We start from the raw sequence: 18,542 nt of genomic DNA on the forward strand, positions 1-18,542 counted from the left end.
GGGTCACCGCACCGCCCCTTATTGACCAGCACGCGCCCCTATCCTCCCTCCCGGATATCGAGTGTTCTCTGCGGGCACTGGACCGTGGTTGAGGGTTGTCTCCAAGAGCGTGACGTCATTTCCTCCACCGGAATGGATAATTGTGGGGTAGATATCTCCATTCCCCTTCCACGCAGTCTTCCCACTTCCGGTTGGCACTCTCTCTCTCTCTCTCTCTCTCTTTCTCTTCCGGCTAATTCTTTATTCTTGTCGCCATTATTTACTTTTCCACCGGGAGGATAGGGAGGATTGCAGGGAAAGGAAGTAAGCGGAGGGAGTTGTTGTACTTCGCTGGTATAAGTGGGGAGGGGGTAGTTTCATTTCTGCCGACCCGCTAGGGGGGCACAGTACTTGGTACGGCCGGTCTGGCTGGACAATAGAGCTACAGGCACCTATGTTGCCCGCAGAAGTGCCAAGTTTTACTCGAACATATCGTTATAATTTTGAAGTTTCCTAGAAAAAGAAATTTGTAGTTAAAATAGTGTTGCATAGAAACACAATGCGTGTTTACTTTATCGTCAAAGAGTGTTGTGAAGGCTGTAGAAGGGTTCATTGCTCTAAACCGACCATGGACGCTGCGAAACTTGAAAGTTGTCGGGCAAAAAATATTTTAGTGAACAAATATAAGTTACGAATAAATTTATTCGCATATTTTTTTAACCTATGATGCGATAATATTCAAATTATTCCCATGGAATTATCCCAGAGTAGTCATTCTCTCTCGGTTGTGCGACCTGTTTTAATCCCGATCAATTTAATTGGTTTTCTTATCGCTACCGCACGCTGCGACAACGCCTTACTTATGGCCCGCCCTGATAAGGGTAACCAATATCCTCGATCTGCCGTTCGAAAACCACTCTTTTCTTAAACAGCCGTATTGGCCCCAAAGCAGGAGGAGACTTTGTTGACTACTGTATTGGAGTGGCCTCACTTCCTTTCGGCATACCTTCGGTGGTGAGAGTGGTATTTCTCCAACAGAGAGAGTGCGCAGCTTATCTGGAATAGCCCCAGAGTCAGGGAATATGGTTAAGATCACTTATCTGACCGCTGAAAGTAATAATATTCGTTCAATGATTGCTTTATGTTCTCCTTGAGGGTGGAATCAATAAATCATCTACAAGGCAAGGACTGGAGTATGATTTTATATTTTTAAATCTCAAATTTTCGCTCATTTTTTTTAATATCATGACTTCATTTTAATGATTTTTGCAGTAGCAATCTTGATTTTAAACTTTCCGATAGTCATTTTCAAAACACAAAATATTCTCATCAAATAATTTCTCATAATGGATTTAATACGTTTTTAATGAGAATGTGCCATAAATCATAGCCCCTTGTAGTTCAGCAGTAAATTGGTTCACCTGGAAACTTTCAAATTTTTGTAAATACGATCGTAAAAGCAATTTTCTAACGCCGCACAGAGGGCTAGAATCGAAAAATGCTGGCCAAAACCTTAAAATCGATTTTGTTGAGCTAGGAAGTTGAAAATTCGCATACATATTTTCAAATAAATTGTGCATAACTTCCCATATTATTTATTTCCTGTGCTTTCACGTTAACAATATATGTGAGATCAAATTTGAACAAATTTAGCGAAAAACGACCACCCTCGATTTTTTCTGAAAATTGCCGACTTTATCCTCGTGCAGTGGTTTCATGAATTGTTTTAACGACAAAACTGTTACAAACTCTTAATTGGCACATCTTTTTCTTCAATTTGAAGGGCTTTTAAAGATTATGTTTCATCAATAACCATAGATTTATAACAAAATGGCGGAGCCTGTTTTCAGCCCATTTTTTTACATAAACGTAGAGAAAAAGTAGATATTATCATCGACTTTCACTAAGTAACTTATATAATTTCGTTCTTTGAAGCTTCTATATTGTGAATCTATAGTAAAACCTTGCACCAACTTGCAACCCCGAATTTTAAATCGTTTTTTCGAGCGTGCGGTCGACTCCGGTTCTGGCCGGCGGCGACGGAGAGTACGGCGACGCGGCAAGCGTGTGCATGCAATATGGTCTCATTCACTTTTGTAAGTGGATAACAGATATATTAGTGATAGAAAATAATCACCAGAAAGTAAAATTAACAAATATTGCTACGAATGACTCTTATTATGCAATCGCTAGGCACTGCAAGAGGTGCACTGAATGGTTTCTTTCTTTGAGTGCATTCCATATACTACGGAGAATGGACTAAAATCGTTTGTTTAAAGTAGGGAAACGGTCTCTTTTTCCATAATAATTTTTAATAATAAATAAATGTTTTCCATAATAATTTTTGTTCAAAAGTTGTGTGATTATTTTTCCTTCGTAATTTTCCAGTGACAATGTAAATTTTTCTTTCTTAAAATATTTTTTTTTTAATGAGGCATGTAATTACGTAGTAGATGAAAAGTTTTGCGAGCGGAAACAAAAATGGCCACATTTGAATTATGAAAAGCGATACTATGAATACTATACATATAGCGGTATATATAGTAGGTATATATAATTAAATATTCAAAGTGAATGAGCTAATTATTATTAAATATTAATTAATAAATGCAAGAAAATATTTTTTTTCTTTGCGCTGCATTGGAATTAGTAAAATTTATATGTTTGTCTGATATATTTCATGAAAGTCTTATTATGAGCATCTTATATATAAAAATGAATCGCAAAATGTGTTGGTAAGCGCATAACTCAACAACGCCTGGACCAATTTGGCCAATTCTTTTTTTAAAATGTTCGTTGAAGTCCAAGGATGGTTCTTACGGCGAGAAAAAAATCGAATAATTGCCGGGAAACCCTAAAAACAGCCCTTTTCTTTTTCACACCTGGGACCTGGGACGACGAAGTCCAGAGTCGGGACCTGGGACGACGGAATTTCGGATCTCGAAAAAAGATCAACCCACGGCGGGATCAGACTACGGCACCAGTACGATCATACTACGGAATAGACCTACGAATCTGCAGGCGCTCGAAGGGAAGAAAATTTTTTTGACGATTTTCGAAGTGCCGAAAAATTTCAGTCCAGAGTCCGGACCTGGGACGACGGAATTCGGACGACATTTTTCGAAGTCCGAAGCCGGACCTGAGACGACGGAGGGACTTTATTTATTTATTTATTTATTTATTATGTTTAATGTTCGCCCAACATGTACATAATTATAGGGCGAACAATACATGATTATAACTACAAAAAATAGAAAATAAATTGGTCACAGCCACAAAAAAAGTAACAATCATGATAACAAATGGTAAAAATATTAACTAAATACTATCACAGTCGCGAAACATATTCTTAACATCTTTTAAAAAGCAGTTTTTCTTTTGATACAGGTCTAAATCATTGAAGGTTTTGTTATATAGTACACAGATCCTTCGTATTGGCGTATTGGAACAATAGTTTGTTTTAACCTTAGATGTGTAAAATGTTCTTTTGAACCGGCTATTAACATTTGGTACTATTATTTTTATTTCCTTAAGCAATTCATAACATTGACCCTTATTAATGACATCATGCAGAAATAGCAGGTCGTTTATGGTTCTTCTATTTTGCAGGGTATGGAGACCAAATACTCTTAACAAATCACTATAACAGACATAATTCTCGAAAAGCGGATACACATGATATAATACAAAATATAGAAATCTTAAAAATCTCTTTTGAACTTGCTCTAGCAGTACAATATGTTTCTTTAAATAGGGATTCCAAATAACTGACCCATATTCCAACTTACTTCTTACATAAGAGTAATACAATGTCTTAAGTACCATCTCAGAGTCAAAATATTTTGACATACGGTGTATAAAGCCCAAAAGTTTACATGCAGTTATGCTAATATTCAATATATGTTTGGTGAAATACATTTTGCTATCAAAGGTGACCCCTAGATCCTTCCATTCGTTAGTCCTATTCAATTTGGATTCTTCCATATGGTAATTGCATTTGATTACATTTTTTCTCCGTGAAAAAGATAAAACAAAACACTTATCAACATTAAAAAATAGACCATTTTCATGAGACCAGGTGACTAGACTGTTTAAATCTGACTGTATCTGGAGACAATGTTGTAAGTTATTCACCTTTCTATATATTTTAACATCATCTGCAAACATTAGGCATCTTGAATGATGGATACATTGTGGCAAGTCATTAACAAATATCAAAAACAGAAGTGGACCCAGGTTCGAGCCTTGAGGCACACCAGATACAACAGAGTATTTGTCAGACACCACGTTTCGATACACTACGTATTGTTTTCTTTCATTTAGAAATGAACTCAAAAGAGTTAACAAAGAGCCTGCAATGCCAATACTTTTCAGTTTGCTTAGCAATATGTTATGTTGTACAGTATCAAAGGCTTTTTTAAAGTCTAGGTAGACTGCATCCACCTGAGAACCGCTATCCATGGAATTCATAACATAATCAGTTAAGATAGCTAGGTTGGTCGTTACTGACCTATTAGCTATAAAGCCGTGTTGTGTATCACTTATCCGATTTTTTAATAGAAAGTTAATACGCTTACATAAAATACCCTCAAATATTTTTGAAAAAACAGACAATATACTTATAGGCCTATAATTTTTTATGTCGTTTCGTTCTCCCTTTTTAAAAATAGGACACACCTTGGCAGTTTTCCATTTTGTGGGAAATACCCCACTTTTTAAAGAGTTATTAAACAACTGACATAAAGGTTGAGCTAAGATCTCTTTACAGCCTTTCACAATATACGTAGGGATATTGTCAGGACCAATAGATTTTTTGGTATCTAAACTTTGGATTGCTTGAAAAATTTTCGAAAGCGGGGGTCTCGCCGAGTAAAGCAAGACGAATCCCCCAAGCTAGGGCTGAGTCTCAAGAGATCGCAGCGTGGCAGCTGCTCTACCGAGTACAACACCCCGCTCGGTACCAAAGTCGTCTACAGACAATTCCGAGACCCGACGCCGTCCTCAGTCGGTCACCCATGTTCGACCGCTTGGGGGAGGCATCCCGTCGGCGCTGGATACGCCCCGGGAGCCCCGGTTTCCCCGATCGGCAAGTCGGCTCGGATGCCGACGCACCCCTAAGCAAGGCGCGTCGACTAAGAGCAAGAAAAGTGTCTCGAGCCTGCCGGCTCTCGGGCCTCCTCAAATCACCGTTGCCTCATCGGCTAGAGGGGATTCTGCCTTAGAGGCGTTCAGGCATAATCCCAATAATTCACACCGAATTATTACCAGGGTGACGGTTCTGTTCAGGATAATTTTTTGCAAAGAATATAAAAAAGGTAGGAACAAAACACTGCCACATTACAAATTTTTTTGACAGGACGAAGTCTGTCGGGTCAGCTAGTTAATTATACAATATATTTAGTATATATGAAACGTATGCTATACTATTTATACCGTCGACGATGCAACCGTTGGCATACTAATTCGATTTCTTCTGTTAGTTTTGCAGTCAATTCTGTTGGTTTATTTCTCCGCCTGATCTTTACCGTTGTTGATTTTGCAGGAGCTGGTGGCGTCGACCCCCAACCAGCGGAACTGGCGGGGCATCCTGATCGCGCTGCTCGTCATCGTGGCCGTCCTCGGCCTCATCATGTTCTCCATCGTGCTGCTCTCGCCGCCCGACGAGGGACCCAGGGTGTCCGGGAGAAAGTTCTCCATATCCGACCTCACATCGGACAGATTCAAGCTACCCAGGTTCAACGGAACATGGGTTTCAGGTAGGCTGATGATGCATTAAAAAAATCGCTAGGAAAAATTTTTCAACAAGAAGTGACCGATTATCTTGAATAGTATTTCCATGTTCGAAATTCGCTTTTAATCGATGTTCGACTTCACTAATGGTGTTACCCTAGGTTTAACGCAACGTGGGTTATTGGTGAGAAAAGTTCTTAGGTGAACATACTTTACCATTAAATGAACAATTCTCTTGAATATTTGTGTTTGGTTTTCCTGTTCCATGCACGACATTTCGTATTTCTCGCTGCGCATTGCCGCTGATTTATTTTAATTTCTTCGAGTGATAGCTGATTCAGGCTTTGAAGTAGGTCTACTCTCTTGATATTTATGACAGAGTAGACTTCTGCTTGAGAATGAAGTTATTAATCTTTTCTAAACATAATATTTTTTTCTTTGTGCTGCATTGGAAGTAGTAAAATTTATATATTTGTCTGATATGTTTCATGAAAATCTTATTATGAGCATTAATGTTGCTCGATGCATAAATTCTCATCCCAGAGTACATTAGTCTTATGACAAAACGTGAACAAGTGAATATGATTCAGTGAGTCATCGTTAGATATAGATATGTAGGCAACCTGTCATTATTATAAGTATGTTAAGTTGCATATTAACAAGGATCCATTCAATTAAAGCTACCATTGGAGTGCCTACTTACAGGAGCTCTTAACCTCGTCGAAAAGGGTTCCTACCGCCCAAGCGAGTATAGGGTAAAGATAATTTTGTGATACCATTAAAATCGACTCTGCACGTAATACAATTATTTTCAATCAATAAAAAGTTACATTATTGAAAATGCCAACTCATATTTCGAAAATGTTTCATAACGGCATAATCGGAAAATTTCAATTTATGCCTTCGTACATTTTATATTGGATTTTTATGATATTAATGCAGTATTGGAAAGCATTTTGATACAAAATAGAGAGTCATTCGCTTGTTTTAATTTTTTAACTTTGCGTGTTCCAAAGAGTTAGTGCGCTTCCTTTAAGTTTGCGAATCAGATATTGATGTGTATTTAACTTAGGAAAAATTATTCATTAACTTACCCTTTCATGAAACCCTTGACACCTAGGTGTTGAGAGAGGGCCCCCGCCTTTCCCAAAAAATACATGTCTTTTATTTTCTTTAGAATAGTTCAAAAACCTTTTCCTTAAGCAAAAATATACGAAAAGACGTAATGGAATTGACAACATTTCATTAACCTCATTTTAATTGTATTAAATCAACGTTTAGATCAGCATAAATTTAGGACAAATTCAACTATTAATTTTAATTGAAACCAAACATCTAACTATTCTTCTTGAATTTTGGGATCCTAATTCGATTCCCCGAGAAGGCAAATGATTTTTCACATGTTGAAATTTTCGTGCGTTCTCGCAAGTGACTTCATGGAGGTTGTTTTGGTAGGTGCGTGCTTACACACTGACTTTTATTGCTGTACGTCAGGTTTTTGCGTCAATTTATTTTATTAAGCCACTCCAGGGGTTAGATAATTCCTTTCTAGGGAATTTTGCGGACGCATGTTGGCGATCATAGCAAGATTATATTCGTGAAAAGGTGAAGTATTCCTTTCTCCTCGCCCTCCTACTACTCTCTCCTCTTTCGCTTTATGGGGTCAAAGCCTCTGCAACCGGGAAGGAACGACCTTTTCTTTCTAATTTGAATCGTCACGGGTTTCCTGTGGATGTTGTCTTTTATGACAGGCTATATCGTGCGGGATATCTCTCCGTCCTGAGATTGTCCATTCCCTCCGAAGGAGAATGGGAAAGATGGGTGGCTATTTGCAAGCGCAGGGGTGAGGATTAAGACTCGTCACCTTGAGATAGAGGCTGGAAGATTCCTCTTCCCATACCTCTCCTCACTTGTCTGCCTATTTGCTGTCCGTTACGCCGTCACGATCGCTTCTCGTTTGTCCACCCACTCACAGCTGCCCGAGCAAGTGATGGAGGATAACGCGGAGCTTGGGGTAATCTATGCCATCGTACCTGGAAGCTTTTTGTTCTGAATGCCTTGCACGCGACGCAGCAGTGAAGGATTATCATATATTCTGTATTAGATAAACTTTAAACATTATTTACGAGGCGCGTTTTCTATGTAAGTACCGTTTTGAAATATTAAAATATACAGTAAACGATGTGAAACAATTTTATTTTTATATAAAAGCGCAGATATTAAACTATTTTTCACATAATTTCCGTAAATTTTCAGGGGCTTATCATTTCGAAAAACAGGCTTTTGCATGCCGTTATCATGGAAAATGCCTTCTGAGTTAATAGCTACTGTAAAAATTGTTTTTATGCTTTCATCTAATGCACTGACCTCCTAGATATTTCTTTAGATAAAAAAAACGTGATAGTCACTTGGCGGTAAGTCGGGACCATATGGAGGATGATCAAATTATTCCCTACCAAATGATACCCTGAGATCTTGAGTTCAATTGGCTACATGTGGTACAATTTGTTTAAGGTCTTATAATATCTCATAGCATTTATTTTTTCATCACGAGGGAAAAAATTGAAAAGCAAAACCCCTTTTCTGTGTAAAAACAGGGGTACAAAACAGTTTTTCAGTGCCTTTCAAATCAGTTAGTCGGCAATTTTATTAGAAAACGGTATACATAAGCTTGCTTTCGACGCGATTAGTGCCCTAATATTAACGGAAATTATGTGGAAACGTAGTTTTAAATGTGGGCTTTTATGTAAAAGCTAAATTGCAACAAAATGTTTTCTGTCTGCTTAATTTCTCAAAATGATGATTATTTTCATGCAATAAAATATTTCATGGCTCTGAATCAAAGGCTATATTTCAATGAATCAAGCTATTTTGACCTTTGATTGTGTGATTTTTTTAAAAAATGACACCTTACAGTTAAAGAAAGGATACTTTTAATTCAAGATAAATACCCCCAACTATTCATTATCCGGAGAAAGTTGTTTTGTTTATTTTTTAATAATGAATTTGTATAAGTCATGCTATTATTTTCTGAAATATGAAAGTAATGAGTTTTTGGTGAGCTTGGTTCAAATTAAGTCCACGGGAGAATTTTCTCACACCAGGTTTTATTCATGCTTGCTCTTAATAACTTCATCAAAGTAAGCAGTAAAAATTTCCATGTTATTGGGATCAAACTTTTATAGGTAAGCTACCGATGCAATTTTAAATTACTTTGCTCTTGTCACCTATTGATTTAAAGTACATACTTACGTCATTTTGATCAATGTATCTAAAAATAACTAAATCATTCATATACAAATATTTCATAGCACTACGCACCTAGGAATGTGTGCTTTTGGATATGTTTCGTTGCCAGGTGTATAGCTTACAGACAATTTTAGGCATCAAAAGGTTGGCACTATATTTTTTTATGGCTCTAGCCACTTCATTATTGTTTTAAATATTAGACAAATTGACTCATATTCTTATATTTTAGGGGAATACAAGCGCAGAGTATTTATTGGCTGGTACCGAACGACAGGAGCTATTCTACTTACGTTTTAAGTAATGTTACCGAATGTAACGTTTTCAGTTTGCGAGAATACGAATTAGTAACAGTTGCATTTACTATTTACTTCCTTCGTTTCCTTCAAGTAAATCAGTGTCAATTTTAAAAAATGGTGTTTATATTTTATCATGACTCTATGGCTGAAATCATAGATTTTGACTTTGTCCTATATCGCTCCTTCCATCGTTATGCGACTCCAAAAAGTCATTGCATAAACAACAAATAAGCTCCGGGATATTGGTCGGGAAAGTCAAAGTTGGAAAGAAATAGTCATAGGGCTGTTATCATGATAACGCTTCACGGGGTCAAATAAAATTCAGGTTGGGGAGGAGGACAATAAAAACGGAAGCAATTTACCCGAGAGCAAATTTCAAGGAAAGATCACCCCTTCAGAAGAGTTCCCATTCGTCAGTGCTTGCTTTTCCTCTGCTCTCCCTCAATACCTCTTTATTTTCTACCCTGAAAAAGATGTAAAGTTGTCCCAACGTTTTTTTATGAATCTCAAAAGCGACTGGTGATGTCTCTCTCTCCCCTTGCGAGCGAATAAAACTGGTAGATATCATATAAGCTCAGCAGTAAAATCCCAAAGTTGTGTCAAGCCGAGAGTGACTGCCAGGAGCTCAGCTTCCTGATCCAGAGGCGCTCTGCCACCATATCCACTTGTATTCTCTATCCCTTTCTTATATCCTTTACCAGGTTCTTGTCACTGTCTTTTTTTTCTATCTTTCCAAGTCCGAAAGAGCACCATGAATGTTCCTTCCTGTATCCCTTGGCTGACTGGTTCGCGGTAATTTTCCGTTCCTCTGGCAACGCTTGTTTTTTTTTGATTGATCAAACTTCGTTCTCAGGAAAAATATTGCTTCTTCGATCATCTCTTGTATTTTGACTGTGAATCGTGCAGTGCAATAACCCTCCTCCGGAATATCCGGCCTCGAATGACTGAAGTCAGTTTTTGAAGAATTTTTTTTTATTACACCGGAAATAGAATCACGCACTGGTATCTTGTGGGCTACTGCGTACCCTGCTACGTCCTAGTATCCATTGATATTATGCGAAATAAAAGCAGGAAATCTAAAGGTTTTTGTGGCTAGATACTTTATCCATAAAATCTTTATTGTATGATAATTGCTAATGTGAATTTTAATATCGGCCATTCATATGGTTTAAATTTAAGCACGCAATGGAATAGTTTTAATGCTTCCCCAATGCTTTTATTGGCATGCTTTGAAAATCATTTTCAATCGTCTGTCGTATGGAACTACAAAAGCTACCATTTACTACCGACTCTCTCAATATTCCTGCTATTTGAAATCGTTATCTGTTCCCTCGGAATCCTTAGCTCACTTGATGAACTTCTGCTATCTTCGGTAATAATCAGTGTGAATTATAAGATTCTAGTGCTTTATTAGCCTTTGTATATTCAAAAATACTTCACCGCCGTTCACGCGGCAGACTTCGAACTATTATATGAGGTAATGAGTTCAATATTTTTCATTTTTTTTAGTCATTACCTTTCTCTTACGACGAGTTTCCTCCTAATCAGTGTTTTCGACGTCATGAATGGGCTGGATTACTCGTATTCCAAGATGCATATGGCTGTATGCCCCTCACTGTCCCATTTGTAGAGAAAACTTGCTTTCGCCTACGCTTAGTACAAAAAATCAAAGTAGTATTGATATTACCCGGAAGTAGCTGTGATGTAAAGTAATGATCGTTTCTCCTTTTCTTTACGTGAAAATGAAGCTCAGTTTCAGAAGTAGCTATATTTTATTTGCCTAGGCAAAATCATATCGTGCATATATATTTTTATCAATATGTCATCATCGTTGAGACAATGGTTTATTGATTTACTGCGGTGAGCAATTTAATGTGATAATTTCATCTTGTGCAAGCATAGACGTCATATTCTATAGACTAAATTTCAGCGCTAAAAGTATTCAGTGAGTCAAATACTTTATGGAAAGCTGGGACACATTATCATGACGATAAAAACCTGTTATTCTCCCACTTAATCATCGTCAAGCTTTTCACACACACTGAGGGAAACTCATTATATTTTTTAGGCAACGCTGCCACTATCATGCAGTGGCAGGCAGTTCATGCGGAATGGAGTCACCTCTTTAATCACATTATCCTTAAAAGCTTCAGAGCTGTTTCTCGTTGATAACTGAATCACTGACACCAATCTCTAACCTTGGCAGAGTGCCATACATATATTTACAATTTTTTCCCCTTATCTTCTTAGTAGCATATTACAACTTGGTCTTCTGAGAGTCACACCCGAATATATTGCTTCAAACCATAATATTTATTTATAATTCGGTAGTATTAATCCAATGATTACTTATACCACTTACTTTTATTTTAGATAAATAAATCATAATTTGCGCCTGAAGATGATGATAATTGATTAAAACCCGGGTAGCGCTCTGATAAAAAATAAGTGGCATAAGTAATTGTGTATAACCAGGAATACTTATAATGGAATACCACAAAATAAAGCAAGAGTTAGTGAATTAAGCATACCATTACTATTACACACACTTATAACACGCTTCACGAATCATGATATTTATGTGGACGACCGGTTTTAAGAATAGGAGGAACTGGTGGTCCATGAAAACGAAATGAATATAAGATGTTAGTAATTTTTATCACAGCATCTCATTTCTTTCCCGCTTTTCGAGCTTTAAATGCATATTGTTATCAATAATTCAGTTGTACACTTTATGTTGTACCTTATGTTAATGTACCGAGTAAAGTACGTGAGTTGCGAGAGAAAAATAAAATACGAGGCTATCCACCCTCAGTGTTTAAAAACAAAATTAAATATTTGACCTAATCGCCAAAACGTTTGTTCATTTTAAATGCGTTTTAGGAGTCTACAAAGCTCGGGACATGATGGAAAATATCCTTCATGTTCAATTCTGGCGATGCCTTTAGTGCGGAGCAATGCTGCTTGGATCCCTTGAATTCCCTTGCTATGGATAGCGCTAGAGTTCCCTCTCGTCCATATTCACGTAGACGTCTTTCCTCCACCACCGCGACCACCACGGTCGCCGTCAAGAGGGACAAAAGTTGTGAAGGGGCAATTGGAGATCAGAGCCCCCTGACCTGCACCCCCCAACCCCCACCCCTTCGGAGTGACCGTGACCTTTGGCCAAGGTCATCCGTTCCTCCTCTCGCATCCACGCGCAGCACCCCCTTTCCTCCCCTCCTCTTCTTATTCCATTCAACCCCACCCCCGCCACCCTCCTCTCGACGTCTCATTCCCGTAAAATCCAACACATCCCTGCATCCCATAGTACTGATCTCCATCCCACGCTTATTTTTCACGAGACGAGGCTAACAGGCGATTCGCGAGCGCGAAAAGAACGTGATCGGAAGGAAAATTCCCTATTTTCATGAGAAAAGTTGAGGTGATACTATTTTTGTTCGCCTGGATAATACTGCAATATATGAAACCATCGTTCAAATAATTTTTTTGCATAACACCATTTGGACGAATCATGGTATTTTTATTTCAATGTGATAAAAACTTTTCGTGTAAATAAACAAGTTATTTTATTGATTTTTTGTAATGGATACTCTATCCCCACGTTTACATGATTCGTTATTTATTCTAATATTGTTCGTAAAATGTCTTCACTGCCTTCTATGCATTAATGAAGTCCTTCAAAAATATTATAGATTCAAAAATAAATGTTTTTATATTCCAACGTATATATTTTGCTACCTCTGGGCAATGACTTCAAAAGGTTGAAACCCGTAAATGTTTCGATAAATACTGTGTAGAATTTAACATCGTTTATTTTTTTATCTGTCACGTCACCTTTCCACGAAGTGAACTGGTGAACGACTGGTTTGACTCATGAAAATAGCCGTTTGTGAACCGCATAATTGTTAATTTTAATACTATGGATGCTAGTAGTTTTAAAAATGCAACTCCTAAGCGTATGACAGCATTTACACGCTTCTTGAATTTTTTATATTCATTAACATTGAAGAAGAAAATTTTAAAAATTATTAAGCAAATGCCATTTATATAGTAAAATTTAAAATACACGTTGGATTACCCAAACACTGCCTCAGAAACTTTTACGGTCATTTTGAAGCACACGAACGTGGGGATTAAATAAGATTGTTATATTGTGCCATGTTAGATGAATAGAGAATCATCTTTGGTACAGCAACATTTTGTGTTTTTTATTTAAATTTTCAGTTCGTATCTTATGTATTTTTTAAGAATTTTTCATGTTAGGGCGCTTTAACACTAGAATGCCGGGAAATTTGTATTCCCTAGAATGCCGGGAGGGTGTCATTTTGACACCCATGTTTTTACATGCATGTTACGTTGCAGATTAGTTTTATTTCGGGGTCGATAGTGTCAACTTTTGTTTAATACCGATTTTGTGCCCTAATATTTAAAAAAAACTTAATGTTTTAATAGATTGCCATTGAAGTAAAAAAAAATTACAAAAAAATACTCTCCTGGAATGCGGCATCCATCGAAAAGATTGCGCAGAAACGTCGGAGGGCGCATGAAAGTGTAATAATACCTATACATAATCATAGACTACTTTTTATAAGTACTTATTGTTCACTGTAATTGGTTAAATTTTATGTGCATAAAACAATTAAAATAAATATGACAGGATTGTTTTTCTTTTTATTATTATTGTTAACTTTTTTCATAAATTTTTCGTCATAGAATGTAGAAGTGTGCTTCAAAAGACGAAAATTAAAATAAAACCATTGCGGCCACAAAACTACGAAACTTTTAAAATAAAATACAAAAACTTCGTATGAACCCAAAAAGAAATCGAATGCTTTTTCAAACAAACTTACAAAAGGCTTCATCTAAATAGTAGATTCTCTACATTCTGGCACTTTTGGTCTGTTTTGGCCGTAGGTTTACTGACTTTTCACTAAGCTTACAAAAAGCAACAGTTCTGTTTTCATTGCATTTTATCTATACTTGACAATCCCTAGTCAGTTCTGGAATTGGTTGCCAGATATTCGTTGACGCAATGTAAGGAAAAGCAAGCTATTCTAATAAATTTTGTAAAAATAATTCGGGACATCTTTTGTGAAGTTATTTCCTTATATATATTATCCAGGAATTTATATTGACTAAGTCAAAAGTATTCTGGAGAGAAAAAAAAGGAAATCGACGGGTTGTAGTTCTGACCAAATATTTCCGCCCCATATGATCAATAATATCTACTTCAAAATTTATCTCATTACAACACCTTACAGTTCCGGGTGATTTGTTAGAGTTGTTACTAATGTCAATAAGGGGGCGAAGATATCATAGAACAAGAACACATTTTTTTCTGTTTGCCCTGATGAACAGTAAGTTTTACGTCACCATTTTGGTTCAATTTAGTTGATTGCAACTCTTTCCGAGAAGCTTTTATTTAACCAGGTATTTCCTTTCTTCCCTTATTTACGGTTCCCGAAAAGCAAGTACCCTTTTGTTTCGAGTAGAGCTAGCAAAAGAGATGTGAAACAAATGCCAGTGATTACATTCGCCAGCTTAACGAGAGCCGTCCTTGACGCCTCTGGTCAATCTGGAAGTTAATGGAATCAGTTTAACAAATACATACTGTCTTTATATACTGCAAACCTGTATTTATGCCCATACTATTCAGGCTTTGGTGCCATGAATTGCTTGAATGGACATCTAGCTTTGCTTAGAAACAGCTGTTCGTCAATGGTTATGTTAGGCCCAGGTTATGATTCCTCAGCATGGCCATCTCCTTCTAAGGATCTTGAACAAGGAGGTAACATCGCCTTGAAGTCTACTCAGCGCTCCTTCCACGTCGGTGCACCACGTCACAACCACGTACAATTTTTTTCTGTCCGATAACTAGTGCAGATCCAGTAACTCAATTATGTGTATATGCGTATTGTAAAATAAATATGTATATCTTTCGTGATTAAATTACTAAACAGAAATATACAAAACACGGAAACTGACCGTGGTCACTATTTTCATCATTTTTGGATGATCTAAATTGCACCTCCTGTGCAACCCAATCGTTGTCCGACTCAACATCTGCATCAGACCCTTTCTCCGACACGTCTCCAAAAATATCGTTTAGTATTGCAATACTTTGCTCCGTCGTAACACGTCTATGCAGTGCCATTATCAAGACAGAACTGCCGAAGCAAGTCAAGCAGCAGGTCGCGACACACTAGCGACCCAGTCCACCAAACACGAGCGCGAGCCAGGCAGCCGAACACAAAGGCTCGGCAGCAGCTAACTGCATTGTCGCGCGCGTCACTTCACTGCAATGTTTCAGGGCAAATAAGTGTCACCGCGGTAAAAACATTAGCTGGTTTCAAGGCGAATCCTTTGCAAAAGGCGGCGGAATATACTTACCTTACGAGCTACTAAACTTTTGAAAAAGTGGTATACAGCCGATGCTCATTGAAATTATGTAAAACAAACAATCATGAAGGTAATATACTATACTAAAATATACTATACTATTCATAAAGGTACTACACGTTAAGATAATGTACTAAACTATACTAATTTGACAAATAATTATCAAGCTGCAGCCCACGAGACACCTAAACCGAAAAAAGAAATGATATAATATTCTGGGTGTCACAATGACACCCTCCGTCATTCAAGGTATATTTGAATTTTTGAGACGAAAAAAATTAGGGGGGGTATCCTTTTTACTGTCGTTTTGTTAAGATCTAAAAATGAATAAAAGTCACGAAAGATTTTTTTCTACAACACTCTCCCAGCTCCGTAAAAAATGTACGCGTAGGGTGTCAAAATGACACCCTTCGGCATTCTAGTGCTAAAAGGCGAGCATAGAAGGTCAAAATAGAAAATAGATACCGGAAGACCTATATAGCAAGCTTCTTCCTAAAGTGAATCAAAAAAATAAAGCCTCAATCTATTGCAAATAAGGGATATACTACTGGTAATATAAGCACATTTGAAAACTCGTATTTAAAGGAAGCAACGATAACATACGTCAATCCCTATACCAAATAGGGTGAATACAAATGAATAATGTGACATTTACAGTAAATGTCTATAAAACATGTCCCAAATGACGGTGAAAAAAATAGTTATTAGCTGCGCATTATTCGCACATTCTCCGAAAATATATACATTTCCCCTACTCACCATCTCCTTCTAAGGCGCCGCCGCGTCAAAACTATTAATTCGGCGCTCTTACTGCACCCGGTTGCATCACTGCGCCGGTCAACTGCACAACTCGGCAGCAATCCAAACCCCACATCCGCCACATAAACTCTAGAACTCCGCCTCCAACGACTTCCGATCCCACTCTTTCTTGAAATGCACCCTCTGGGATTTGTTTCATCCGACCCTCTGATGCATTTCCCGTGACATCCTCATTTCTCGTGCGCGTCGACAAATATTCTTGCCGATGACATTTGTAAAAAAGAAAAACTGTAGAAAAAGGAAGAAATCGATTTAGTTAGAGTGAAACACCAGATGATGTTAGATTAACATCATTTCTGAGGCTTTCTTTTGAACTTTTACTTTATATTTTTTACTTTATCCATTTTATTTCCTTGCATTAAACCTTTTGGAGCTGTCTATTATTTTTCACGCACGTTTGGGACACATTTTTAAAAAATATTCACAGTAAAGTTTTAAGGTTACTGGGACTGGCCACGGTGATAACGATAAAGGAGTCAACCGAAACAAAAGAATACCACCGCTCGGTAGGTTAACTAAAACACTCGACCGGAAATCAGGGGGATTCAGGTTCTAAACCCGGTCAAGGCGTCTGATTTTTTCTGTTAGGAATTTTCGCACTTTTTACTATAAATTTCATATTATTTATCAATAATCGCTCTATTTTTTGTGCGTATTGACCCTAGGTTACAATTTTTTGCTTTAAACACGAGTCTACGAATGTGTGGTGATACATGTCGTGTTTGCAATTGATTGTGGTTTTATTATTTTGGTTTACTTTAGGTAGTAGTTTGTAAATATAGTCCTTCCGGCATCTACTTTGACCTGTTTACGCCTCCCATGCTTGCCTTTTTAAGCGTCTTGGCATTCTGATTAAACCGACATCCCCAATCGATGTCGACGAAGTACGATGAGCGTGAGATGGCAAGCGCAAACCTTCATTTTGATTTGCGGAACTTCTCCTTTCCAATTCTCTTTTATTGCATTTCTTTCGAAGAAATCCTTTTATGTTGGCTCGAAAGATACGAATCATTTGGACGACTGGTATACGGGGCCGTATAAAAATCAAACTCCAATCGATTTCCCCAGTTATTGAGCGTAAACTCTTGCCGGAGAGAGGGCAATGAAAGTTGTTTATTTATGTTCCAAGTCCCGACCAAACTTCGCTCGGTTGCTACGTCTGATATGTGGACCTTTATATATATATATACATATTCTCATTTGCATCTATTTCGATCGATTCCCCTACGTTTTACTGGAGCGTAATCGTTCTAATCCCATTGTTATCGAGGGGTTTAAAAAAAAATATATATGTTTCGATCTTAAAATTTCCCAGGGAATATTGAGCGCTTTTACGATCAGTGCCATTTTCCCAGCTTTCATTCTTGCCCTCAGGATGAGAAATATTAAGTACCTAAATATATAGCATCAGCTGTGATTAACACTCTGTCATAATGGTATTATTTTAGAATGCATTTGTCGAATGAAATAAAATGAAACAATTCCACAGAATAACGCCTGAGACCGTGTCTTATATTAAAAGTGCATTTGTCGAATTGATTCAATGGTTCATTACTGATTCAAGCAGTTCATTACTGATTGTCATTTCTGCCTTGACCGTTTTCTTTAATACTTTTGACTGCCTAAGAAGTAAAAATTACTTCGAATTTAAGATGAATGGCTATTAATTAATTCCGTATCCTTTTCTAGTACTCGAAGATAATTTATATGAACAAATTATGATCAGCTCCAGTCATATCATCAGTCTATCTCATCATAATTTTACCGAGTGCATGAGCCTTTCCTAATTTCTGTTGGTATCTTTATTTCCTCCCCTGGTAAAGTTTCTCTTATTTTCGAAATAATTTCTTGATTTGTTATTTTTATTCCATTTTAATAAAAAAATGGTATGTTTCCCAAAATATCTGTTAATTTAATGTCTCCGATAGGCTTAAAAATATGCCAAAATTCGTGATACATACTTCAAGTCACCATATTCTCTCCCGAGGGGTGCAAACTGTAATAAACAGATAGATATCATTAGAATATTGGTTAGATATATTAACGGCTCAAGAAATACATTGACAG

General features: G+C 37.3%; 1 protein-coding gene across 3 annotated transcripts in view; it reads left to right on the top strand.

The window, feature by feature from the left end:
- Positions 1-18,542, top strand: part of LOC124156447 (inactive dipeptidyl peptidase 10-like) — a 643,784-nt gene that overhangs the window by 516,683 nt on the left and 108,559 nt on the right. For all 3 annotated transcript variants that reach the window (XM_046531006.1, XM_046531007.1, XM_046531008.1), the window contains exon 2: positions 5,522-5,735. In XM_046531006.1, the coding sequence (XP_046386962.1) occupies positions 5,522-5,735 (214 nt within the window). The remainder of the gene's footprint in view (positions 1-5,521; positions 5,736-18,542) is intronic.

Source organism: Ischnura elegans, chromosome 3 (assembly GCF_921293095.1).
Source record: "Ischnura elegans chromosome 3, ioIscEleg1.1, whole genome shotgun sequence".
Lineage (NCBI taxonomy): Eukaryota > Metazoa > Arthropoda > Insecta > Odonata > Coenagrionidae > Ischnura > Ischnura elegans.